The sequence below is a fragment of the Lemur catta genome, chromosome 1, assembly GCF_020740605.2.
Source record: "Lemur catta isolate mLemCat1 chromosome 1, mLemCat1.pri, whole genome shotgun sequence".
NCBI lineage: Eukaryota > Metazoa > Chordata > Mammalia > Primates > Lemuridae > Lemur > Lemur catta.
In genome coordinates this window covers 106,994,673-107,020,134 of record NC_059128.1, presented here as the reverse complement: position 1 = coordinate 107,020,134, position 25,462 = coordinate 106,994,673, and the positions used below count along the sequence as shown (strand labels likewise).

The 25,462-nt window shown below is 61.7% G+C and overlaps 2 protein-coding genes and 1 non-coding gene across 5 annotated transcripts; 1 reads left to right on the top strand and 2 right to left on the bottom strand.

The window, feature by feature from the left end:
• Positions 1-4,836: 4,836 nt before the first annotated feature.
• LOC123631107 lies at positions 4,837-4,945 on the bottom strand. The gene has a single exon (XR_006732982.1). It is a non-coding gene; the product is annotated as a U6 spliceosomal RNA (small nuclear RNA).
• Positions 4,946-5,295: 350 nt separating this feature from the next.
• On the top strand, positions 5,296-15,725 carry TMEM259 (transmembrane protein 259). Of its 3 annotated transcripts, none has more exons than XM_045543079.1 (11): positions 5,296-5,692; positions 10,998-11,279; positions 12,068-12,167; positions 12,770-12,880; positions 13,199-13,321; positions 13,410-13,510; positions 13,591-13,648; positions 13,773-13,805; positions 13,878-14,010; positions 14,103-14,202; positions 14,486-15,725. In XM_045543079.1, exons 1-11 carry the CDS (start codon positions 5,471-5,473, stop codon positions 15,041-15,043), a joined length of 1,821 nt encoding a protein of 606 aa, XP_045399035.1. In that variant the 5' UTR covers positions 5,296-5,470; the 3' UTR covers positions 15,044-15,725. The 3 variants fall into 3 exon arrangements, with proteins under 3 accessions (XP_045399035.1, XP_045399027.1, XP_045399044.1); XM_045543071.1 differs by having other exon boundaries at positions 13,722-13,805; XM_045543088.1 differs by lacking the exon at positions 13,773-13,805.
• Positions 15,622-23,849, bottom strand: GRIN3B (glutamate ionotropic receptor NMDA type subunit 3B). The gene is made up of 9 exons (XM_045542718.1): positions 23,420-23,849; positions 21,016-21,611; positions 19,609-20,641; positions 17,735-17,880; positions 17,531-17,646; positions 17,212-17,363; positions 16,730-16,894; positions 16,503-16,573; positions 15,622-16,245 (listed from the first exon to the last, which is right to left on the bottom strand). The coding sequence occupies exons 1-9, from the start codon at positions 23,843-23,845 to the stop codon at positions 15,819-15,821; spliced, it is 3,132 nt and encodes a 1,043-aa protein (XP_045398674.1). The 5' UTR covers positions 23,846-23,849; the 3' UTR covers positions 15,622-15,818.
• Positions 23,850-25,462: the final 1,613 nt, after the last annotated feature.

Genomic DNA, 25,462 nt, shown 5'->3' with positions numbered 1-25,462 from the left:
GGGTCTGGGGGGTAGCTGGCTTGGGGCCTCTGAGGGTTGGGCAGGAGCTCAACTGCAGACACAAGCAGACCAGGACCCCAGGGACCTCCAAACCCTAGAAGAACCCGCCCACCCCTGGGCATGCAGCGCAGGAGTCTGAAGTGTGGCTGGTGCCACCAGGGAAGCAACTACTCCATTGTCTTTAATTCCAATTAATTTCAATAAAAAATTTAAAACTGACACTGGATTCAGTTTTTGGAAAACTTTCACGTATATTTAAAACAGTTTGGTTATGTGTGGATTTTCCTTTTCAGTGTAACCTTTGTGAAGTCTAAACGCTGTACAAGTGAGTATTTCGGAGGAGACTTTAGCACCCAGGTTGAGATGCTCTGGGATTGGGAGACACACACTGGATTCCAAAGACTTGGTACCCCAAATCTGTAAAATATCTCATTAATAATTTTCCATATTGATTACGTGTTGAAATGGTAATTGCTTCACTATATTGTATTCCATAAAATACAGTATTAAAGTGAATTTCACTTTGTTTTCTTTTAGTTCTTTTAATGTGGCTGCCAGGAAAACTTAAAAAATTATATAGGTAGCTTGCCTTATGTTTCTGTTGGACAGCTGTGTTCTTTTCCTTTTTCTTTCTTTCTTTCTATTTCAATATTGTTTCTCTAGGACCCATTCACCCACAGGCCATGGACAGCTGTGTTCTTGACCTGTGCCAAATCCAGCCACTGCCTATTTTTGTAAGGCCCGGGAGCTAAGAATGGGTTTCACGTTTTTTAAGTGGTTAAAATGAAAAAAATAAAAAGAGGAAAAATATGCCAAGACATATGGAAATTATATAACATTCTATCAGCAGTCACACAGACAGAGGTTTATTCACAATGCCCGTTCATTTAACTGTCATTTACCACGTTTTTTTCCCTATAGTGCCACAGTCAAGTCGTTGTCAACAAAGCTGAAAATATAGACCGTTTGGCTTTTTACAGAAAAAGTTTAACGACCCCAGGTCTCAACACTCAACATCCCAGAGCCCAACAGATCAAGACTCACACATCCCAGCATTGGAAATCCTGGGGAACCTTAGAATTCTAGAAACCCAAGAACCTCAAATTTATGGACTTACATAATTCTATATAATTCTATGACCTCAACACTCCCAACTCCCCGCCTTAGAGCTTGGGTTTGACTCCCAGCTCCCCATGTGGCTGTGTGACCTTATGCAATTTCTCCACCTCTCTGTGCCTGAGTCCTCATCTGTAACATGGGGCTGATAAGCTTCCACTCCCAGGGCTCTTGTCCACATGAAATGGATTAATATTTGTGAAATGCTCGGAGGGCACCAGCACAGAGATAAGGGCTTGTTGAATCAATAGATGTCAAAATCTTTGGAATTTTGGCATCAGCTGCGGGAATCTGGAGAGGCCCTGAGGACTCCTCAGCTTTCTCTCCAAAGGGAGGTCTGGGCCTCTGCAGTTGTCCTTCCCTGGACACTCACCGGTTTGTCCAGGATGGACCCCTGGGGAGACTTAGGCAGCTGTGGCAGGATGCAGGGTTTGGAGGAGGCCAAGTGCAGATGCTGTGGGGTGTCACTGCACTGGGCAGTCGGGCAGGGCCTTGGGTGCTGGGCTGGGAGGCCCAGCTGGGGAGTCTTGGTGGTGGGGCATAGGGAGTTGCAGGTGTGGCAAAGGCCCTGGGGCAGGTGGCCCCTTAACTGCAACCACTTCCTGCGCAATCCCTTCCTTGTAGTGTGTGGGTTCTGAGTGGGTCCCCAGGGATCAGGGCAGCACCCAGGCTGGGTCCCTTGGGGGGTGCTTTGGGCACCCCCTTGCAGACTTCAGATGCTCTCTTTGTTCTTCACCATTCTGCTCATCTCAACCCGGCTCGCTCCTGATGCATCCCCTGGAGGACACCTGTGGGGGGAACATGCACAATGTGTGGACAACAACAAAACAGAAATAGCAATAAAAAATTAAATAGCCAGGTGCAGTGGCTCACACCTGTAATCCCAGCGCTTTGGGAGGCTGAGGCCAGAGCAAAGCTCAGACCAGCTTGAGTAAGAGGGAGACCCCGTCTCTAATAAAAGTAGAAAAAAATTAGCTGGGCTTGGTGGCACACGGCTGTAGTCCCAGCTACTTGGGAGGCTGAGTTGGGAGGATCGCTTGAGCCCAGGAGTTTGAGGCTACAGTGAGCTGTGATGACACCACTGCACTCCAGCCTGGGTGACAGAGCAAGACCCTGTCTCAAAAAAAAAAAAAAGATAATAACAATAGAATCTCCACCTGCAGGAGCCTTGAACTCCAGAGATGGTGCAGGAACCTCCTGTGTTTCCAATCTGCCCAGGGCTCCCCGTTAACCCCTCAACAAAGATGTTCCTCAGGCCCTGCATGACCTGGCGTTATCTCAGCCCATGTTCTCTCCGGTGCCCTCTGCTCTGGGCACACAGGCCTTCTCCTTGCTGTGCCTCAAACCATCAGACCCAGCCGGCAACAGGACCTTTCCTCTGCCATCCCTCTGCCTGGAACACCCTCCCACCTGGCTCATTCACTGTCCTCCTTCCCACACCTGCTGGGGGGTCACCTTCTTGGGGAGCCTCCTGGAGCCCCCATGTAATTCTCAACTAGCCCGACTGTGGCTCCTCACCCCAGACAAGTAAGACAACATCACAGCATCCTTCCATGTCCAGCCCACCTGCCAGCATCCCCGACTGTGTCCTAAAGCTCAGGCGTTGTGTTCAGTCATTCTCCCTCTATCGCTCTTCCCTTTTGGTTTAGACTTGGAACTGTCCCCGCCAGTCCCAGGAGGGGCATTTTCTGAGCAGGCCAGGCAGTTGTCCTGCAGCTGGCCACACATTTTGGGGTCGTGGTTTAACTTGCTCCTGTGGGCCCCATGTCTTCGTTCGGTGGGAGGGAGCTGCAGGGCCGAGCTGCCCGAAATAGTAGCCGATGGCCACATGTGGCTGTTTCAACATAAATTAATTTTAAAAAGAGTTAAGTTTAAAATTATGTTCCTCATTGGCGCTGGCCACATTCTGTGTGCCCAAGGTTCTCCTGTGGCTAACACTGGACCTCGCTCGATGGAGACTTGGTTGGCCTCCCAAGAGAAGCCCACGGCTCCCCTCTGCCTCAGGGCAGAGACCTCCAAATCTCCCCTACCGCAAGGCTGGGTTTGCCCCCTGCTCAGGGGGACGTGGCCTGGCCTCTAATTTTTTTCTCTGTCTGCAACAGCTGACCTGCGGGGTGGGTAGGGGGGCCAGTGGTGGGTGATTTCCATAATAATTTCAAGAGTGTGCATTTATTAAGTGCCTGCTATAAGCCAGGCTCTGCGAAGGGCAGGCACTCTCTGTGCACAGGAAGAGAGTGACTCAGGTGGATTATGTAACCCAGCAGGCAGGTCTGAGAGGCCCTCCCACCTTCCAGGTCACAGCTGAAACGTCGCTGCCCTCCCTGACACCCCAGTCCAATTCAGAAGTGACACCCCCACCGTGTCGCCTCTTTCTGGGAGGCCCAGTCTGCGGTCCCTCACCACCTGCAGCCGAGGACATCCCCTCGGCCCGCCGCCTGTCTCCCTGAGGGACCCGGAGCTCTGTGAGGACCAGGACCTGCCTGCAGTGACCCCCGCTGTGTCCCCAACGCCCACACGGGGCCCGGGGGCTGTGAGCTCATTGCTCCCAACACTGTAAGTGTCCACTGCGGGCCTGAGTGTGCAGTTGTCCAACCCGGGGCAGCCGCTCCAGCCTCCTCGCCGCACGCAAAGCCTGTCTCCTCCTCCGCCTGTCCCGCAGGGCTTCCCACTGTCGCCAGTCCCTGCCTCTCTTTGGAGCGTGGGGCAGAAGCACCTGGCATACAGCAGGCGCTCAGTGAACATGGTGTTTCAAGAATGCCTAAGGAGGCCGGGCGCAGTGGCTCACGCCTGTAATCCTAGCACTCTGGGAGGCCGAGGTGAGTGGATTGCCCGAGGTCAGGAGCTCAAGACCAGCCTGAGCACGAGCGAGACCCCCCACCCCTACCCCCAGTCTCTACTAAAAATAGAAGGAAAGAAGGAAATGATCTGGCCAACTAAAAATATATATAGAAAAAATTAGCCGGGCATGGTGGCACATGCCTGTAGTCCCAGCTACTCGGGAGGGGAGGCTGAGGCAGGAGGATCGCTTGAGCCCAGGAGTTTGAGGTTGCTGTGAGCTGGGCTGACGCCATGGCACTCACTCTAGCCCGGGCAACAGAGCGCGACTCTGTCTCAAAAAAAAAAAAAAAAAAGAATGCCTAAAGGAGGCGACATGCAATGCACAGGTACTCACCCAGGCCAGGAGGCTGCCAAGGCTGTGTGTGCAGGGTCTGGGGGTGGGGCGGGGCGGGATGGAGGCCGGCCCTAGGGATGACGCCTCCCGAGGGTTAGGGTTACGGTTAGGGCACTACTCCGGAGCCAGGTGCACCCCGTTTGCGGCCAGGCATTGCCTTGCGGAGTCCTGTCCACCTTATGGTCCCAGGGTGGGCCAAGGACGCGCAGGTGGCACGTGGCAGACGCACGCCAGGGTCAGCCCCGAGGAACAGGGGTCTGGGGAGCCAGGCTCGCGCCTTCAAGGGCCTAGTCACGGGAGAAAAACGAAGAAAATTGCTGGAAAATCCATAGTTCCCTAAAACCGTACTTTCCTCTTGTATATGCAGCAAGCGCTCAATAAACGCCCCTGCCCTGCACACGGTTGCGCGGAGGCTACCGCAGCAGCAGGAGGCGGGGTGTACCAGAACACGTCAAATCACAGACCTTCTCGTTGCACTGGGAGGCGGGGGGCTGGCGCAATGAGACTGTATGACGTCATGGCCGCCAAAAGGCGGGGCACAGCGCACGGAAAATATGGAACGCTTACACGAATTTGCGTGTCATCCTTGCGCAGGGGCCATGCTAATCTTCTCTGTATCGTTCACAATTTTAGTATATGTGCTGCCGAAGCGAGCACAGACGCAATGCTTTCCCACATAGGTATTTAAAGCTCTGTAGTGCAATTACTTTACGATTAGATTAGCTTATCATTTCTTTATATTCAACGTAAGTATGTAGAGCTTGATGGAACAGATGATCTCTTATGATCACGTTTACTTTGAGTGTCTTTGATCATGTAAAATCTTAGATGCTGACTTAAGCCCAAGCGCGGCCTCGTAGCCGCGGAGGCTTGTGGGACGGGAATATGCAAAAGATCCACACGCAGCCCCACCCCCGGCCCCGCCTTGAGTCGCGGCGAGGCCTCCGCGGGCGGTCGCCGGCATCCCAGCGTGCCCCGCGGGCAGAGGGGGGGGGGGGGGCACTCCTGCCTGGCGCTGCGGCTCGCTGGCGTCAGTAGGGCCGCGGCCGGAGGAGGAGGCGGAAGATGGCGGCGACGGCCGGGCATCCGTGAGGAGCGCGGCGGCGACGGCGAGCACGGCTAATGACGGCCGGGAGGCGCCCTCGGGGACCCGCGGGCCGCTAGGTCGCGCCGGTGGGCGGCATGTCGGAGCACGCGGCGCCCGCGGCCCCGGGGCCCGGGCCCAACGGCGGCGGCGGCCCGGCCCCCGCGCGCGGGCCTCGCACCCCCAATCTGAACCCCAACCCCCTCATCAACGTGCGCGACCGGCTCTTCCACGCGCTCTTCTTCAAGATGGCTGTCACCTACTCGCGGCTCTTCCCGCCCGCTTTCCGCCGTCTCTTCGAGTTCTTCGTGTTGCTCAAGGTGACCGCGCCCCCGACCCCCGAGTCTGCGACCTCCGACCGCGACCCCTGACCCCGGGGACGCCGAACCCTCCCCCCCCACATGGAGTCCTAGACATGGCCCCACTGGTTAGAGACCCTCCACGAAGCCCGCGACCTCTGACCCCAGGGGTGGCCAGGGACACAGTCTTGGGCGACGTCCGCCCACCCCGTAACGTTAGTATCCCCTGGTCCGGGCTCCGGATCCTCATTCCCTGACCCCTCTAGCCCCGCCCCCGGCCTCCTACCCTGGGTCTTCCAGCTCTGGCAAGCTTGGAGCCCTCCTGCCCTTTGACCCCTGACTCTGTCGCCTGGGACCCTCAGCCCGGAGGATCCCCTCCACCCGCCCATCCTGGCCTGTGCGGGCCAAAACCCAGCCCCATCCCAGGCCCCGCCTCGGACCACCCCCCTGCGCTGGAAGTCCACTCCCCACACCCCTTTCTTCCTGCTGGTGGGAATCTCCCCCTCCTTGGGACCTTCCACCTGCTCCCACCCTGAGTCTCCCTTTTCTGAGCTTCACGGGGGAATGTGGCTTAGCTGAGGTCACTTCACTAGGGCTAGTGACAGTCACAGCCAGCACTGCTGGCCTCCTTGTTCCATTTCGGAGGCTCAGGTGTGGGTCTGATTAACCTTCCCTCTTGGATGAGGAGTCACTCACCGGGGCCAGGGCTGAGCTGCAGTGCCCTGAACTCTGTCCCCTTCCTGGCCACCTCAGATGGCACAGAGGTTTCAGCCGTGAGAGACCGGTGACAGGAGGGGCTGGGGGGCCTCCTGGGCTCTGGGTTTCTGATTTGTTGGAGGAAATGGAGAAATGGTTGTTTTCATTTTCCGCGGGGGATACTAACATCGTAGCATGAGTTTTTCAGGCCTAATCCCAGAAAGGGGGCTGATCCCGGTGGACCAGGGGGGTGAGGTAGGGGGCACGTTCCCACCTGACACACGTTGGTCAGGAACAGGCTGCTCTACTGGGTTCAGTGGAGGGAGCAGGAGCTGGGCTGTCCAACAGCCCTGGGTGCGGGACCTAACCCCTCCACAGCCGCCAGGTGGATGCACCAGGGAGCTCCTCCTGGCCAGAACTTGCCCCATCATCCTTCCCACCTTGTCCCTCCCTGCGGCCCCCAGAACAGCCTGGTCACCTCAGTAGGCACCCGGGCAAGGCTGTGGAGGATTACTGAATCAGAGATCTTGGGCTTCCTGGGGTCCACAGATGGTCTGAAACCATGGACACTTGTCTGTGGGTGTGTGTTTGGGGACAGACAGAGTGGCTTGGGTCCAAGAAGGAGCCACTGTATCCCCCGGCTTGTCATTGCAGGTGTATGCCCTGTGCAAGGCTGCGTCCCCCCCACAGAGCTCAGCCTCTCCGGAAAGTGCGTCCCAGTATCCAGTGGTGGCTCTGGGCCCACCACTTCCCAATTTGAGAAGGGGTCTGGGGTTTGGGCCGACCCAGCAGACCTAGCTGCATCTCCAGGCAGACACCCCCTTAGGTGGGGCCAGGCTTCAGCTGAAGGCTGCCCAGTGCAGAGCAAGAGCCCCGCACCTCTCCTCTGAGAATGCTGGACCCGGGAGACCTGTTCCTTGTTGAAACCCTTACCTGCCAGCACGGAGTCAGGCCGTGCTGCCTTTGCTTTCTTTATCTGCAAAGCTGGGGCTGAGCCGCTGACTTCTGAGGCTGCTTTGAGTTCCAGAAGGCTTCTCCTTTGCTTCCTGTCCTGCCGGTTTCCTGTGCTGCTCCTGCAGAGGCTGAGGCTCCTCCCTGGTGCCGCCCCCCCGCCCCCCACGCCTGTGTTTGAGCCACCTGTCCCCCAGGCCTGTGTTCAAGTTGTCTTAGGAAACACCCAGCAGTGCCAGATGTGGGGAGATAGGTGGCAGCTGGGGTGCATGTTTGAGAGGCCACCCTGCCATCAGTGCCTGCACCTGTGTAGTAGGACCCTGGGCCCCAGGCAGCCTGACCCTGGCAGCCACCGAGTGGTCCTGACACCTGGTGCCTGGACATGGGCAAGGGCCCAGCTCTGGCCATGGGGAGTCAGTGGGCACCCTCGTGAGGTTATTGTGAGGATCATGGGGACCCTGCTCTGAATAGGGGACCCATCACGTTGGCTGTCACTGTGGAGTGGGACTAGAAGGAGATGCCTCTGTGCCTTCAGAATGGGAAACACCCCATGTCCAGAGGAAGTGGAGCCCCAGGTACGGCTGGGACTCATTCCCTAAGAAAGAAGGTGTGGCCCCTCAGGCCCGTCCACTGTTCAGTCAGACACCCAGAGATGGATCAGACAGATCCCTGCCTACCTATTCTGTGGGGAGACGGAGGGAAAGGCCTGCCTGGGTGGCAGAGTGTTGGGGTGTCCTGGGAGCCCTGGCCAGGACATCAAGGGAAGCTTCCTGGAGGAGGTGGCGGGAATGCAGCCCCCAGCTAGCCAAGCGACTCGTGGGCTCTAGGACAGGGGTAGTGGGCAGCTCTGGAGAGAGGGAAGGGCCATGGGGTGCAACCAGTGGTCAGGGCTAGGTGTTGAGGAGGTGGGAAGCAGCCTGCGGGTGAAGGGGTGGGGCGCCTGGGCAGCAGGAAGGGAGCATGGGAAGGCCCTGGGGCTGGAGCGCCCTGGGCTAGCGGCTGGGGATCTCAGGGCAAGGGTGGGGTCAGGATCAGCCAGGGCACATGGAGTGGCTGAGCCAGGCCGAGGGGCAGAGGATGGCCGGGGCCCACCGTGAGTGAGATAGCTGCTATGTGTGACTGGTGCTGGCACAGGGAAGGGAGGACCTAGGGACTCGGGATGAGGCGGTGTCCAGCTCTGCGGGAGGGAGGGAAATGGGCCCTGTGGGTGGCTTTGTCAAGTGGGGAGGGGTCCTGGGCCAGAATTTCTCCAAGCCAGGTCAGCTTGGGGTGCCTGGTGGGGTGCGGCCCCCCGTGCAGGATGCTGGCATAGGTACCTGGGTGGCATCCGAGTCATAGCGTTTGTGGACATGGAGGCCCCGCCAGCCTAGTCCATGCACATTTACGTGTGGGCGAGGGCCACTCATCACATCCCCTGTCACCACAGGACAGGTCACTCGAGTCTGTGCTGGGTGTTGCAGGATGTGCGTCCAGCACCCACCAGGCCGAGCTGCCCTTGCCCAGTATGTCCCCAGAGCTGCTTGTCCTCTCAGGGTCACTGGTCTGCGGTGTGGTTGGGTTTGTGGCTGGGACTACCCTGGCTCCTCCCTCCTGGCCACGTGACCTCTATGTTTCTGTTCCTCATCTGTGAGCTGGGCTGTGGCAGACAGGTGCGTCCTATGGGTGTGTCCTGCAGGAGCGCTGGGCAGCCCCAGCCTCAGGCCGGCTGTGTGTCAGCACTTTTTATAAGGTCTTGGCAAATGGTCCGTCCTGTCCCAGGCACAGCTCCTGTGGGATGTCCAGGCCTGGGGAACACAGCATGGCCCATGGGACATCCAACTTCCTTCCAGGCCCCTTGTTCCTGAGAGTACTGAGCAAAGGGACTGTGGTCAGCCCCTCTGACCACAGCCTGCTGCTGCTCCCTGGCTCCACGGCTCCCATCCCCAGCTCCTGTCCCCATATGCACCCCGGAAGCAATGGTCAGGCTGTGAAAGAACGACTCAGGACCCCTGCACAGTGGTCTTCCACACCGCCTCTCCTGCTCCTTCCTCATGTCTCCACTACCCCTTCTACAACTGTAGCATCTGTCTGTGGGGACCTGAATGTCAGGGGTCAGGGGCTGCTCTTCTGTCTGTGCTTAAATGTTAGCAACGCACTAACATCCACACTATGGCACTTTTGGCTGTAGCAGCCAGAAACTCAATCCACATTGGCCCACGAGAGGGCTATTTTGAGATAAACTCAGCTGAGGATTCTGTAGTGGGGCTTCCCAGCTTCAGGTGTGGCTGGATCCAGGACTTGGCAGTACACTCACATTAGGACCTCCTGCTGCTAAGTTCTGTGTCTCCCTTGCGTCTCAGCCACTGTGGCTAGGCCAGAAGGGGTGTGGTGGCTTGGCTGACCCAGCCGTTGGGCCAGTGTGCAGAGGGCTCCAGAGGGGAGGCCAGGCCTGCTGTAGGCACAGAAAGGATCAGGGTTTTGGCAGTCCTGCTCGTGGCTGTGGCCACAGGCAGCTCGCCACACCCTAAGCCTCAGTGTCCCTGCCAGCAGGTGAGGGAGGGGCTTTTGCTGTGGCATCTCCATGACCTGGCTCTCTCTGGGCTGTGGGTCTAGAGTCCAGTGAGCTAATTCCCAGAGTCTGAGGATGTTGAGGGGCATTGTGCTCAAGGGGTGGCTCCACTGATGGAATGCCCAGGTCCTCGGCTGAGCACCGCCCAGCTCCCTGGCACCTGCCTTTCCAGGGTGGTGCTCCGTGAAGCTGGGGAGCAGGATGTGGCTTGCATTGGGCTCTGGGGTGATACCGTAGACTTCAGCTGGGGGTGCCGTGAGACGCACAGCCGTCGGCATGGTGGGCTCCTGAGAAGAGGGGCGGCCCTAGACAGCCCCAAGGAGGATGCCTGCCCCACGGCATGCCCACAGCATGGCGGGATTCTGGAGTGGGGCGGTCCTGGGCACCGCAGGGTCCTGAGCAGCTTCCCTGGCCTTGGTTTGCCTACTCCACAGCAGGGGGCACTCCCCACAACCAAGATGTCCCAGACATGGCACACGTGCCCTGGGGGCGGAAGCACTCAGTGGACTCCTGCTGTCCTGTTGCACAGATGAGGGGGCTGTGCCTCAGGCAGAGCAGCCTGGCCTCAGCACAGCCCACGGAAGGTCAGCTGTGTCCTGGGCAGCTGCAGGTGGCCCTGCAAGGCCTGGGAGGGGCACACAGGGTGCCCACCCAGGTGAGGAAAGCTATTTTTAGCTGGTGAGATCAGGGGTCCTGAGGACACTGCAGAGCATGAGGCAGGAGACATCTGGGTGGATCGTGGGGTGGCTGTGCTGGCCTCGTATGGACGGGGACCCAGTGGGCAGCCTGGAGGCCACAGCACTTGAGCTGACCTTGTGGGATGGGAGCCTCTGGTGGTCGGTGCTTGTCCTTGTCCAGCTGGGTCTCTTCCTGAGCAGGCATCCTGCAGGCACCTAGGAGGCTCCGGCCGTTGGGCCTTGTCTTGGTTCACCCCAGGGGGCCCAGTGCCATCCCAGGCCTCACCCGACGCTGCCAGAGCCCTGCCTCAGGCATAGGGGCTTTCCTGGGTTGGGAGGTCCTCCAGCCCCACTGGGCCTCCTGGGGTTTCCTCCACTGCCCCTGCTGAGCAGGCCCCTGGGCACAGGCTCTGGTGGGTCTTGGGCTCCCTGCTGACCTTGGGCTACCCCCCAGGCGCTGTTTGTGCTCTTCGTTCTGGCCTACATCCACATCGTCTTCTCTCGCTCGCCCATCAACTGCCTGGAGCACGTGCGCGACAAGTGGCCACGCGAGGGCATCCTGCGCGTCGAGGTGCAGCACAACTCGAGCCGTGCGCCCGTCTTCCTGCAGTTCTGTGACGGTGACAGCCGCAGCAGCTTCCCTGGCCTGGCCATGGAGCCAGGCAGCAGCCTCGAGCTGGAGGATGAGGAGGAGGAGGAGCTGACCATGGAGATGTTTGGGAACAGCTCCGTCAAGGTGAGCCGGGAGTACAGCAGGCGCTCAATAAGTGCGTGTGATGGAGCAATCCGCTGCGTGCAGAATGTTGGCTGCTTGGAAGGTTCTTGCCCTCACAGGGCCTGGCACACAGATAAGCCACCCCCTGCCTGCTCCAGCTGCTGTGGCCTGGGGGCTCCAGAGCAAACAGCTGAGAAAGCGGCTCGGAGACTCAGAACTGAGAACTCTAGGCCTGTCCCCGCCATCCTGAGATGGCCCGGCTGCCTGTGAGGTGCTGAGCGCCCCATTCGGTGGCTGTGGTAGGCCCTGTGGCCTGTTGGGAAATCTTCATGCATCACTAATTGGGGGCCTGGGTCCCTCCTGTCCCCTCAAAGCCAACCCTAAGAATTAGTGTTTGGCCAACATTAAATCCGCTGGCCTTGGAGCAGGGACAGGCGTGGATGGGGGTGTTGGTGCAGACCCAGGGCCCTGTGGCCCTGATCCCACAGTTCCTACATCCTGAGGCCACCTTATGTCCAGCACTGCCTGTGCTCAGCCCCCGTCCCCACTCTGGGCTCAGAACCCTGCCCCAAGATGGCCTGTGGCGGGGCAGTCATGGTCTTAGGGGTACGCAGGGTCCACCCTGGCCTGGTCTGTGCTGGCTTAGCGGCCTCCCAGCCCTGGAGGTGGTGGATGTCCTAGTGAGGCTGGGGGGTCATCGCACCTTCTAGTTAGCAGGAGAAGGAGGTGCCCAGGGACCACATCTTCCAGGTAGGAGCCTCAAGGCCCAAGCTCGGCCCACTAACACCCTGGTCCCCGGTTGCCCACAGTTTGAGCTGGACATCGAGCCCAAGGTGTTCAAGCCTCCAGGCAGCACCAAGGCCCTGAACGACAGCCAGGAGTTCCCTTTCCCCGAGACACCCACCAAAGGTACGCTACCTCGCAGGGCATGTCCAGGTATGGGGTGCTGAGGCACAGGCAGTCACCTTGGGAGGTCACTGCTTGGGGTCACAGCCCACCAGCCAGGGAGAAAGGGGCATTAGCTATGACCCCTGCCTAGCTCTGTGCCTCGGTTCCCCCATCTGTCAGCATGTGAGACTGGGATATGTTCCAGGGTAACTGGTTCAGCCTCTCTGGAACCCTCTTTGGTAAATGGCAGCTTTGAGGGGATCAGGGCTCCTCTAACTCTGACCTGGTATGTTCTGACCTGTTGTGCACAGGGAAGCCGGCCCCCGCCCTGTCCACCCTGAGCCCCGAAAATCCCAGCTGTGTTGTGCTGGGCCCTCCTTCCTGCCCTCCAGCCGGGCAGGCCTCCTCCCTCCCCTAGAGCAGAGGGGCAGCCCTGCACCAGCTGGCCCCAGCCAGGAAGGCAGGCCCCAGCGGGGTGGATGGGAGGAACTTGGCCAGCCCCTCCCTCCAGTGGAGGGGGAGCCATCCCGAGTGTACCTGTGGTGGGGCTCGTCCGGGAGGCCCAGGGCTCAGGGTCCTCACCTACTGCCTGGCTGGGGGCTGACCACCTGCTCCGCCCTCAGTGTGGCCGCAGGATGAGTACATCGTGGAGTACTCCCTGGAATATGGCTTCCTGCGGCTCTCCCAGGCCACACGGCAGCGCCTGAGCATCCCAGTCATGGTGGTCACCCTGGGTGAGTCGGACCGCCTTGTCGTGGGGAACTGAGTGTGGTCAGGCTTCTGCCACCCTTGGGGTCTCCTCTCCCAGGTGTGGGGGTGGGTCTGTGCCAGCAGCACTGCAGTCCCTGCTCTGGGAAGGCCCCTCCCAGGGCTGGGGTCCCTTGGTGGGGTTTCTCTGGGCCTGACACAGGGACCTGCCAACCAGCCTGGGTGGGGAGGTTGGCTGGACCTCCAGGCCAGGCCCAGCTGGGCCTGGGGCTGGAGCGGGGCTCAGGGGCAGCCTGGGCAGGGCCCCGGCCAGGTCCCCAGCTCCCTGACCCGCCGGCCTGCAGACCCCACGAGGGACCAGTGCTTTGGGGACCGCTTCAGCCGCCTGCTGCTGGATGAGTTCCTGGGCTACGATGACATCCTCATGTCCAGTGTGAAGGGCCTGGCGGAGAACGAGGAGAACAAGGGTAACAAGGGTGGGGAGAGCCCCAGGGCTGGGTGGGGGCCGAGGGCTGGATGTGGCTTGGCCGCTGACACAGCGGCCTATCCTGGCAGGCTTCCTGCGGAACGTCGTGTCCGGCGAGCACTACCGCTTTGTGAGCATGTGGATGGCGCGGACGTCCTACCTGGCTGCTTTCGTCATCATGGTCATCTTTGTGAGTTCCGAGGGGCCCTGGCGGAGGGGGCGCCCCGGGCGGGGTGGGCGGCCCAAGGCCTCACGCGGCGCTCCCCGCAGACGCTGAGCGTGTCCATGCTGCTGCGCTACTCGCACCACCAGATCTTCGTCTTCATCGGTGAGTGTCCCGCGGCCGCGGGGTGGGCGGGCGCCATGTAGGCCCTCACCGGCCGCCTGCCCTGTGTCCGCAGTGGACCTGCTGCAGATGCTGGAGATGAACATGGCCATCGCCTTCCCCGCAGCGCCCCTGCTGACCGTCATCCTGGCCCTCGTCGGTGAGGACCCGCCCGCCGCCCCTGCCCCGCCCCGCCCCGCCCGCTCCAACCCGGCGCCGCCTGTCCCCGCAGGGATGGAGGCCATCATGTCTGAGTTCTTCAACGACACCACCACGGCCTTCTACATCATCCTCATTGTGTGGCTGGCCGACCAGTACGACGCCATCTGCTGCCACACCAACACCAGCAAGCGGCACTGGCTGAGGTGAGGGCAGGGCGGGGTCCTATAGGGGGTGGGGCCTGGGGGCGGGGCTGAGGAGGTCCTCATCCTGCATGTCCCGCCCCGGCCGGCCGCAGGTTCTTCTACCTGTACCACTTCGCTTTCTACGCCTATCACTACCGCTTCAACGGGCAGTACAGCAGCCTGGCTCTGGTCACCTCCTGGCTCTTCATCCAGGTGAGGCCGGGTGGCAGGCGGGGCTGTCTGCACCCCGCGACCCCGCCAGGTCGTGCACCCCCTTTGGAGCAGGGTGGACGGAGGTCAGCGAGGCCGGGCCATGTCCTGGAGCCGGGGGAGGGGGAGGGGAAAGCCCTTTGGGGTGGGTCAAGCCTGGGCTGAGGGCAGCACAGGTCCTCAAGACTCCAGCTTGTGTCTTGGTCCAGGTGGCTGTTCCGGGGTGGGGCACTGGGCGGGGCCATGGTGGGCGGGGCTTATGGCCCGACTCCGCCCCTGTCCTCAGCATTCCATGATCTACTTCTTCCACCACTACGAGTTGCCCGCCATCCTGCAGCAGATTCGCATCCAGGAGATGCTACTGCAGACCCCACCCTTGGGCCCTGGGACCCCCACAGCACTGCCCGACGACCTCAACAACAACTCCGGCACCCCGGCCGCCGTCCCCGACCCCACCGGCCAGCCCCCTGCCTTGGGCTCTGGCTTGCAGGGTGCCGGCGGGAGTCCTGGGCCTGTGGCCGCAGCACCCAGTTCCCTGGTGGCTGCGGCAGCTTCGGTAGCTGCAGCAGCCGGTGGTGACCTGGGCTGGATGGCAGAGACGGCCGCCATCATCACTGATGCCTCTTTCCTGTCTGGCTTGAGTGCTTCCCTCCTGGAGCGGCGGCCGACCAGCCCCCTGGGCCCTGGTGGGGGCCTCCACCACACCCACCCACCCACCCCCCAGGACAGTGTCCCCCAGAGTGACTCCTTGGCACCTGACACAACCCCCCCAGCGGCCACAGGGAGTGCACCCAGCCTGGCGTCCACAACCCCAGTGGACGCACCCTTGGAGGTTGGGTCCTGAGCCACCACCGGCAGCTGAGCCGCCTCTGTCCCTGGCTGTCCTCAGCCGGCTGGGTGTGACCTCGCCCATGGGGGTGGGGGAGGCTGTCCCCGGTGGGGGCACCAGGGCCCTCCCCCTTCCTCTGGGCCTGCCCAGCCTGTTTTGGAGGTTTCAGGATTTCATCAGGTTTGCCCGGAAGGTGGGGTCTCTCTCCCACCTGTGGGGTCTGGCCTGGGGCTTGTCCCTGCCACTGAGGAGAGGGGGTGGGGGCTCCACGGAAGGTTCTAGAAGGGGCTTGGTGAAAGGTCTGGAGCAAACCATCCAGAGGGCAGAGCCAGATAGTGCAGGTCTGTGAGGTGGACACGAGGAGGGCAGGCAGCCACGACCTCCTGCTGTCCCAGCCTCAGGGCTCTGCCTGGTGCTCGTGTGCAGTGCCTTCTCCACACCCGGCCCCTTCTCCACGTGCACGCCAGGCTTGGGGTCCCTGGGAGAGCAGAACTTGTGCCTCAGGCACGGGGATGTGGGATGCAGGCGCCAACATCAGTGCAGGGCTGGGAGTCGGGGTCAGCCCTGCTCAGGGTGGGAGTGGGCCAGGCGGCCAAGCCAATCACTCGGTGAGGACTGCAGAGGCGCACTCGTTCCATTCTATTTAATTGCTGTGTACAAAATTTGTGTTTGTATATAGAATAAACTGTTGACAGCGGCTCTGTGTGTGTGTGTGTGTGTGTGTGTGTGTGTGTGTGCGCGTGCGTGCGCGTGCGCCCAAGTCCGCAGGGACCCAAGCCGAGCATGGCCTCTATTCCCAGCTCCTTAGCAGGCCCGAGTAGGTGGGGGCTTCCCCAGGGACCGCTTTATCCTGCAGCAGGCGCAGTGGCCGGTGCTGGGCACTGTCCCCTAGCTGAGCCAGGAGCTCGCCGTGCCGCACCAGGGCCTGGCGGAGCCGCTCCCTCACACCCTCAATGTGCTGCTCCAGCTCCTGCAGCTCTCCGGGCCGTGGGGGGCGTGCGGCCAGCACGACGGGCGGGCGGCCATTGGAGCATAGCCACACGGGGCCCTCCGGCATCCTGGCCTCCGTGTCTGCTTGCGGCGCCGCAGCCACAGGGGACTCCAGCAGGAAGCGCACGCGACGCTCCTTACCCGCGGCCCGGCGTACCCGCTTACAGCCCCTAGAGGCCTCGGGGGCTGCCGGGGCGACTTGCTGCTGCTGGTGCTCCTCGGGGCCACTGCAGACAGGGTACAAGGGTGGGCAACGTCCCCCCAGAGCAGCCGCACCCGCGCTGCCGTCTGGGAGGGGAGGTTCGCCACCAAGCACCACCACGGAGCCAAAGTGTGGGAAGAGTTGGTGGGCCGGTGGACACGGCACTGCCAGGAAGGACCAGGAAGGAGCTGAGGTGTGCCAAGGGGCCCCTCCTTCCGGGTGAGTGTCGGCGCTGCCAGGTTTGGGGGCAACCATGGAATGGGCAGGCAGGATCCCGCTTACCTGGGCTCAGGCTCCTGCCTCTCCTCCTTCTGCTCTTCTGGCAGCTCCGGGTTGAGGGCACGGTGGATTTTCTAAGACCCCAGACAGACCCGCTGGCCACGAGGTCGGGCTGGCCTCCCACCCACAGCCCTCACCTGGCTCTCATGCAGCCAGCACCGCCCTCACCTGGCTGGCCTGCAGCCAGCACTGCCCTCATCTGGCTGGCCTGCAGCCAGCACTGCCCTCACCTGGCTGGTGTGCAACCAGTACTGCAGCCTGTTGCCCCTGCGGATGCGCGGCAGCACCAGGCGGTAGAAGACATGCTCGCCCAGCGAGCTGAGCAGAGCGCTGCTGAGGCCCAGGCAGAGCAGCACAAAGAGCCCCGAGAAATGGTAGATGCCCATCTGGAGAGTCTGGGGGCGACACAGGCAGGAGCCCCTCATGGTCATATGATGGCAGACCCCTGGGGAGCCTAGGGCTGGGAGAGACTGGTTGGGCCAGAGAGAGGGGGCTGGGGCTGTGGAACCAGGTAGGGAGGCAAGAGCTCCATGGCTGGAAGTGAGGTTTCATAGAGGAAGGGGCACTGGAGCTGGGGTTTTGAAGGACGAATAGAAGTGCGCAAAAATCAGACAAATGCACATCTTGGAAATGAGCAGTGGGTTGGCCAGCTCAGACAAGGCTCAGGGCCCCCCACACCTACCCCCACCCTGTGTCCCGGGCCCTGCCCCACCTCTGTAACTGCAAAGACCCGCTTCCCGCAAGGCACCATCTTGTACCACTTGTCGTGAAGCAGGTCGATGAAGCCTGAGGACTTGTAGCGGCTGATGAACTCGGACAGATTGGAGGTGAGCGGTGAGTTCTGGGGCAGTCCGATGCCGTAGCCTGGGGGAGCCGGGAGCCTGGTGGGGCCTGGGTGGTGTGCAGCCCCAGGGAACTCTGCCCACACACATGGACCTCACCCCTGCCGGCCTTGCACCCTCTGTGGCTCCCCACTGCTCCCTGGAGGCCCCTGGCACCCCCGCCCTACCAGCCCGCCACCTGCTCCTCACCCTCAATGGCGAAGGGCTTGCCCACAGTCAGCAGCTTGCAGTCGGCATCGATGGACACCTCATAGTCCAGGAGCGACTTGTCCATGATGAAGGCATTGAGCTTTGGGGGGTCACTCCTGCGGGTGCCAGGGGTGGGGTCAACTGCTGCACTGCCCCCTTGCTGCCCCCCGCCCCGCCCCACCCCGTGCCTGCTGCGGGCCTCACGTGAGCATGGCAACACCCAGGGGCGTGGTGGGTGCGCTGTGGCGCCGCATGTGTGCATGCATCTCGGGGAAGCTCTTCTTGATGTAGGCCTCGGCGCTGCTCTCCCACACTGTGCCGAAGCGGAAGCCCTGCGACGGGTGGTGCAGCTGCGCGGGGACCCCGGTGTCAGCTGCCTCTGCCCTTCGGGGCAGCCCACAGTGGGCTGGGCCCTTGTTGCAGGGCGCTCAGCAGTGTCCCTGCCCCCACCGCTCCATTCCAGGAGAACCCCCCACCCAGTGGTAACAACCACAGACGTCCCCAAACATGGCCCAGGGTCCCCTGGGGTGGGGCAGACACCCACGTTGAGACCCCCTGTTCTGAACACCTGCAAGTCCATCTCCACTGGACCTCACCCTGAACTCGACTCCTTCCCACCACTGATTTCACATCTCCCCTTCGGGTCCCACGGAGCCCCACGCTCAGGGTGTCCAAGACCCCACTCCTGATCTGCCCTCACCCCGGCAGCTCTGTCCTCCCCACCTCCCTCCCCCTCTCCCACACCCATGCCCACAACCTGTCCATCTGCACACCCTGGGGGCTCCATCTTCAGAACACCGGGGACGGCCCCCACCCAGTCGGGCCCCAGCATCCAGCCTGGTCCCCTCAGCCCTAATCTCCCAGCAGTTCCCAGAAGGATACTTGTGCAAACCCCTAATGAGCAAATGGATCTGGCCTCCATCCAATGCCTCCTGACGGGACCTGCGCTTCTACAGCAGCTTGTGAGTTCTGTGTGTCCCTGTGCTGCCCACCACAGCCATGGAGCACGTCCACTTAAGCCATGCTCATTAGACAGTGCAGGGTCTAGATTCTATTAGCAGTTTGCTGGGGACACCGGGGGCCAGCAGAATGGGCCAGACACAAGTGGTGGGACACACTGTGGGACAGAAAACCTGGCTTCTCCAACAAATTGCAAAGGCAAAAATTAAAGGGGTGGAGGGGGAACCAGAGGTTGAGGGAAATGGGTAGGGGCCCCACCCCATGAAGGTCAGGGCGTTAAATGATCCAGATTCAAACAAACCATGAAAAAAAAAGTCAGTTGGAAATCGGAGGTCTAGTTGATTGTGTCAAGGTCTCTGAAATTTTTACCAGTGACAGCCGCAGTCGGGGCTGGGGATGCAGTGTTCAGGGTGAGGCATGGATGGAGCCAGCTGGGAGCTGATTTTGGAGCCAAAGGGTTCATTGCACCCTACTCAGGAGTATTCAAAAATTTTCATTAAAAATAAAATATGTAGACCAGGGTATTTCCCTGCTCTACCAACAACCCTCCATGGCTCCCACCTTCCTCAGGGTCAAAGCCCATTGCAAGTCTTCCCTGCAACCTCAGGACTCTGCACAAACTGCCTGCCCCCCTCCCCACCCTCCCCTCCTCCCTCTCTCCCTCTCTCCCCCTCCTCACTCTGCTCCAGCCACACAGGCCTCCATGCTGTGCCTCCCACACCCCAGGAGCGTCCTGCCCCAGGGCCTTTGCACGGGCTGTGCCCTCTGCCTGGAACCTTTCCCTGATATCTACATTAAAGTCCCTCAGAGTCACCCCAAACACAGGTCTCCCCAACCTCCCCCTTGAGAAACTGTCCCTCCCCGGCGGACACTCCACGTGCCCACTCTGTGCCTATCTCCCTGATGCCTTTCCACATCACTTGTTTTGCTTATTTATCTTGGATTCCTGTCAGCTCCCCAAGTTTTGTCCCTGCTAGGTCCCCAGAGCCTGGCACACACTCGGTGCTCAATAAATGTCTCTGGGGATAGGAGTTGGCTAGGTGGGTGTCCTGCACACCCTGCTGACCCCTCAGTGCAGCCCAGCATGGGACAATCCTCCGACCCCGCCGGCTCCCCACCTTGGGGTCGTGGATCCCCGAGAGCGCCTCGAAGGTCTTGTCCCCAACCATGACGGCGGCGAGGTTGGCTGTGTAGCTGGACAGCACTAGCAGGCAGAAGATGGCCCAGAGGTTCATGAGGAAGCGCCCCGTGGGGCACTTGGGTGTCTTGCTGGAGACGGTGCGTCCGAACAGGATGGCGTAGCACAGGTTCAGGGCCGAGGAGTAGGAGAACACCGTGCTCCGGTTGCGGCCTCGGGGCGTGAGGCCATAGGGGCTGCGCCACTCGTAAAGGGTGAGGAAGAGCGCGGTGAGGTGCAGGGCTGCGAAGACGCCCACCCACATGGACCAGTGCAGCGGCCACATGAAGGCGCCAATGGGAGAGGCTGTGTCGCGCGCCCGCACCAGGATGCCCAGGCTGGTGGAGAAGAAGGGGCTGGTGAAATCCACCGCCTGCGAGCGCGCCGAGTTGATGCTGAAGCTCGTGACTGCCATGTGTGCCCTGCCAGCCAGCAGGTCCCCCACCAGGCCAGTCCATCGGCCATCACGCAGGGCACCGTACTTGCCGTCACCCACGATGTACAGCTCGAAGTCGAACGGCGTGTCCTCCGCCAGCCGCTCCAGCAGGTCGATGCAGTAGCCATAGCAGCACTTCCGCAGGGCGCGGGGCACCGAGCCGTTGGCCAGTGCAGCGAACAGGGCATCCAGGGTGGCCGAGTCGTTGGTGCCGGGGTCCAGACACAGCTGCCCTGCCGGGCACTGCCCATCCTCGTCTGGCTCGCGGGCGAACACAAACGGGTGCTCTATCAGCGTCACCACGCGCAGCTTGGGCCGGGCCTGAGCACCCGGCTGGGGTGGGGGCCTCACGGCAGCACCCCCAGGTTCCAGGTCCAGCCGCCCGTCCCGCCAGTGGCCCACTGTGGCCCAGGCCGGGGCGCCCCGTGGGTCATGGCGCAGGCTCCACACCTTGAAGTGCCGGGACATGTGTACCTGGGATGTCCTGGTCACCCACACTGGCCCAGTGCAGCCCTGGAAGGACGTGTTGGCCAGGAACCTGGGCGGGGCACGGGGGTGTCAGGTGGGGCACAGGGAGCCCCCAGAGAAGCTCACACCCCTCACCTCTGCTTAGCACACACCTGAATGTCACTTGACATCCCCGTCTGTATCACGGGGCAAGAGCAGACACTACTGGTGTCCCCCCCACCCCACGAGATCCCTTGACCAGGTGGGGCATCACCCCCTGGGTGCTGTGGCCTGAAGCCGGTGACTGAAGCAGTGGCTGCTCCCAGGGACCTAGGACGTCTGTCAGCAAAGCGTAGTGACTTTGGGGCCGTGAAGAAGCAGAGCCTGGTACACAGCAAATGCCCAATAATGAATGCTGCCTCTTGTGAACTATGGCCACCCTTCCCAAGCAGAGTCCCCACTCACCACGCCAAGAAGCGCCCGGAGGACTCTGGCGCAGCTGGCTGCTGCGGGTCGCCGCAGTTGACCGTGGCGGGGAGGAGGGCACGATCCGGCTGCACCTGGGCTGCGCTGTCCAGTGCGCGGGCTACTAGTTCCACAGCATCGTGGATAGCAGCCTCCAGCGGGGGCCGGGTCACCTCGCCCAGTGCCAGGAGCCCTGGCGGCAGGCCCTCCGTGGGCAGGGCCTCAGCCGGCAGCGGCGTGCCCAGGAGCCAGCGTGGGCCGGGGGGAATGGCCTCCAGCACCCGACGGGCATGGGGGACATCACAGCCGAGGAGGACGACCGCAGGGATGAGGGCTTCACCCCCCACGGGCACCCCTAGAGGGGCCAGGCGTGCACGCAGCCCTGTGTCTCCCATGTCCGGCCGGCTCAGGTCCAGCACAAGCTGCGGGGCCCGGCCAGCCCGGCTTGTCCAGAGGGCCACCAGGCCACTGGGGTCCCGGACACGGCAGAGTGCTAGGCCGATGTCCTCCCAGGCATGTGCCTGCAGCACAGACACCAGCACATCCAGCAGCGTCTCCAGGGGGCTGGACCAGTCCAGCTGGAGGTGGAACGGGTTCTGGGAAGGGGAAGCCACAGTTAGGGCTGGTGAGATCCGCAAACACCTGGCTGCCTCCATCCATAGGTAACTGTCAACCTGACAATTGGCCCCCTTCCCTCCCCTCCCCCCAGCCCCACTCCTGCCCTTCCCAGGCTTCCCTTCACCAGCCTCCTCAGCCTTTCAGAGCCTGCTTGGCTTTGGCTGCCTTTGTAGCAACCCATTCCTCAGATGGAATACCTTTCTCCTTCTATGCCAGCCAACTCCTACACATCCTTCAAAACCCAGCTGTATTGCCCCTCCTCTATTTAGACTTCCCCATCCTCCAGGCAGAAGCTGGGCTTCACCTCTGAACTCTCCCAGCCTCGGGTCCCTCCCTCAGCTCCAGTCCTGACCTCATCCCACCCCCTGCCTGGGAGCCCCTTGAGGGCCTGGAGCCTTGGCTCCATGGTGGCAACCCCCAGGGTGCCCTGGTGCTCAGAGCCACGCCAGAGGGCTTCCTCTCAGGACCCCTCTGCACACAGTAGTGCCCCGCCATGCCCAGTTGAAGATTGGAGAGCTTTGCCAGACACCTAAGGTGCGCAGGGTGTTGCCTAGGGTGGGAACAGGATGCAGAGTGTGCGGGGTGGGGGGCAAGCTGGTGAATGTAGCCCGGTCCCTGGGAGGTCCAGCCCCAGAGAAGCCCCAGGGTCCCAAGCCCCCAGGAGGCGGGTATGATGCAGTTCCTGGAGGCGGCAGCAGAGGGTGCCACAGGCCCAGGCTTGGGTCCTGCACATCTCCCTCCAGACCCAGGGAGAAGCGGGGTGGGGGACCCGCCTGGGCACCTGGAGACTCTGGTTAACGCCGGGGTCGGGGTCTCCCCTCGCCAAGAGGGAAGCCTCCTCCCAGCCAGTTTTCCTAGCTCCCTGACAAGCCCCCATATCCCAAGTTGGGCCCCTCCTTGCTGGCCCTGGGGGACAGAGTCTTTCTCTGGGGGGCAACGGGGTTCCCAGAGCCCAGCCAACCACCCTTCTCTCCTCCTTGCCCCGTTTCCTCCCAGGATCTGGGCCTGGGATCAAGGAGGGGGCACTCCAATGTTGCAGCCAGATGGAGGACGGAGGTGGGTTTGGAAACGGAGTTACGCTGGGGACCCGAGAGGGGCACCCAGGAGGCTGCGGGTTGGGGAGAGGGCTCAACCTTGAAGACCTCTGGGAGGGGCAGGGGGGATGCTGGACAGGGTGGTCCGGACCCTCAGATCCCGAAACTGTGCACCCAGTGGAGCAGGAGGGAGTCCTGCCTGCCTTCCAGCCCCATGCCCCACACCCACAGACTGGGAGGCCCTCCGACCACGGAGGGGTCAGCTGGCTAAAAAGGGGCAAGGGCTGTGGTGGTGGGTCTCCATCACCAGGGCCCCAGAATGGGGTCTTCCCGGGAATTTCGCCACCCCCAGTGGGGGATCCTGTGTGTCTGAGCATCCAGGGTCCAAGGGCATCCGGTGGGGCTCCCAGCCTCCTGTCTAGGTCCCTGCGCTCTGGGGCTCCAGCTCTGGGAACCCCATGCTCCTGGGCCGGCGGGTCTTCCACGTCTGAGTCCCGTCCCTGAGCCCCGGGAGCACCCTGCGTTCAGCGATCCAGGTTCGGCACTCCTGGGAAAATCCCCGGGCCTCCCTCATCCCCCTCATGCGGACCCCAGGTCCCCCTACCCTCCGCATCCTGCCTCCTGGGCATCCCCAAGGACTCCCGCATCCGGACCCCGGGTGCCCCGCGCATCCTGACTGCCCCAAGGACTCCCGCATCCGGACCCGGGTCCCCCAGCATCCCGCCTCCTGGGTGTCCCCCGTCCGCGGGTACCGGGACGCCGAGGGGCGCACGCGCCTCCCTCCGCAGCACGCTGAGCACGGGGGTCTCGGTGGCGGCCGCCAGGAAGTGCAGCTGCAGCAACTCGCGCCGCGCCTCGGGAAAGGCGAGCAAGGCCGCCACGCCCGGCGGCGCCAGCGCCTGGCACAGGCCGCGGGCCAGCGAGGCGGGGTCGCGGGCGGGGGTCGCCGCGGCCACCAGCTCCAAGCTCAGGTTGTGCGGCAGCCGCGGCTCCAGGGCGGCCCGGGCCAGGGCAGCGCGGGCGCGGGCGCGGACGACGGGTGCGCGGGGCAGGAGGGCGCCCAGGCGCACCGAGCCCCCCAGGCGCGCCAGGACGCCACACGGCTGCGGGTGGCCCCCGGCGGGCCTGGGTCCCAGCGCCAACGCCAGGCAGAGCCACAGCGCCCGCACAAACTCCATCGCAAAGTTGCGGACGCCTCTCGCCGTGGGGCGGAGCCGCCTGTGCCACCGCGGGGGAGGGGAAGGCGGCCCGGCCAAGCCACTCGCTCCCCGCGTCTCCGGGCACCCCTCCCTGCCAGGCCGCCAACCTGTGCCCTCCCTCTCAGCCTGCGGTCTCCAGAGCCAGCTACCTGCTAAGGAGGAGTGGGACCCACTGCCCAGGGCGGGAAACAGGTTCAGAGGGGTCGTTTGCGGATGGTCACTCCTGGCAGGGGCTGGGGTTCCCTTAACCACTGCCCATTGTGGTCTGAGCCAGGCTGCAGATGAAACGGAGGCTCCGCGCCAGGAAGGGACTTTGCGCTTTAAAATTTGCCTCTCCCCGCCCCAGCCTGGGAATGTCCCTCCCTGCTCTGATAGGTATGTAAAGGTCCAAGAGGGGTCAGGTTGGCCTCCCACTTCCAGGGAGCAGTTTCTAACCAGACCAACCCATGGGGGTGCTCTAACATGGAGTGCACCCTGGGGAAACTGAGGCAGGCATGTTTGTTTGATGAGAACCTATAAAGTAGATCTCCTGCCTTCCAGTCCTTGGACCAGAGAACTCCTCTTCACCCTTCAAAACCTAGTGCCAAATGCCCTGCTCTGGAAAAATTTCCTTGCTTGCCACCCAGGAAGATGCAACCCCCCCACCCCATTTAAGTACCCACTGCTGACATCCCCATCATAGGCTTTTTGTTTGTTTATTGGCTGTATTTAGTGACCCTCTCCTGGACTCAGCTCTGGGAGGGTGGGGGTGGGTCTGGCTTGGTTGCTGCTCTGTGTCCAGGGCTTTCACCCAGTAGACACTCTATACTTGTTCACTGCTTGAACTGCCCCAACAAGGACGCTTGGTTCCATTACCCTCCTCCACGGCTCCAGAGTCTTCTGTAGTTCCCCACTGTCTACCAATCCCCAAGCTGTCCCTGGGTCCTTCTGTGGCCCTGGCATCCAGCAGGCGCTTCATAAATGCCGGCTGGCCCAATCAGGGAGTGAAGGACTTCTTCCCGCCCAGGCAGCACCTGGCATGGAATTCTCTCATCCTGTCCTTCCCCGGTGGCGGAGGCGGGAAGTGTTGGGCGTCTCCCAAGATCCTTCCTGGCAGCCGGGACATCAGCTCTAATGAATGGATCTACACTTGGGTGATTTTTTTCACACACACACACACACACACACCTCGTCTCCTTTTGGAGCCAATGTTAGAGAGGGAGGAAAAAAAACCCATTAAATGAATAAAATGCCAAGTACCAGTGATAAAAAATGGACTGAATTTTGAGACACTCAGGAGGGCTGGGTGGCTCCATTCTAGGGACTGAGAGGTCACCTCGTCCAGACACTTGACCACGTGTCCCCCAGGGTCCTGGATTCTGGGCCCCTCGCTGCCCGAGGGCTCCCAGACTCCCTAATCTGCCCTGGTTCTGCGGGAGGTGCCAGGTTAACCCCTCCCTGGGGCCAGTTTCCTAGGACAGAGCAAGAGTCCCCAGAAATTGGGGCGGGCTTGGGGCTGGAGATGCCATCAGCTGATGCTCAGTCACTGCTGTGTGCTGGCTCATGCTCTGCCTCAGTTTCCCCATTCATACAGGTGCAACAGGAGTTCCTACTCCT

What these genes read in the sequence shown, in the direction of transcription:
- TMEM259 (XM_045543071.1), top strand. Translation starts at nt 5,471, where the DNA reads ATGTCGGAGCACGCGGCGCCCGCGGCCCCGGGGCCCGGGCCCAACGGC. An exon ending in CCAGATCTTCGTCTTCATCG is followed by an intron (nt 13,649 to 13,721) that starts GTGAGTGTCCCG and finishes CTGTGTCCGCAG; the next exon opens with TGGACCTGCTGCAGATGCTG. An exon ending in AGCAAGCGGCACTGGCTGAG is followed by an intron (nt 14,011 to 14,102) that starts GTGAGGGCAGGG and finishes GGCCGGCCGCAG; the next exon opens with GTTCTTCTACCTGTACCACT.
- GRIN3B (XM_045542718.1), bottom strand. Translation starts at nt 23,845, where the DNA reads ATGGAGTTTGTGCGGGCGCTGTGGCTCTGCCTGGCGTTGGCGCTGGGA. An exon ending in GTGCGCCCCTCGGCGTCCCG is followed by an intron (nt 21,612 to 23,419) that starts GTACCCGCGGAC and finishes TCCCCTTCCCAG; the next exon opens with AACCCGTTCCACCTCCAGCT. An exon ending in TCCGGGCGCTTCTTGGCGTG is followed by an intron (nt 20,642 to 21,015) that starts GTGAGTGGGGAC and finishes TGCCCCGCCCAG; the next exon opens with GTTCCTGGCCAACACGTCCT.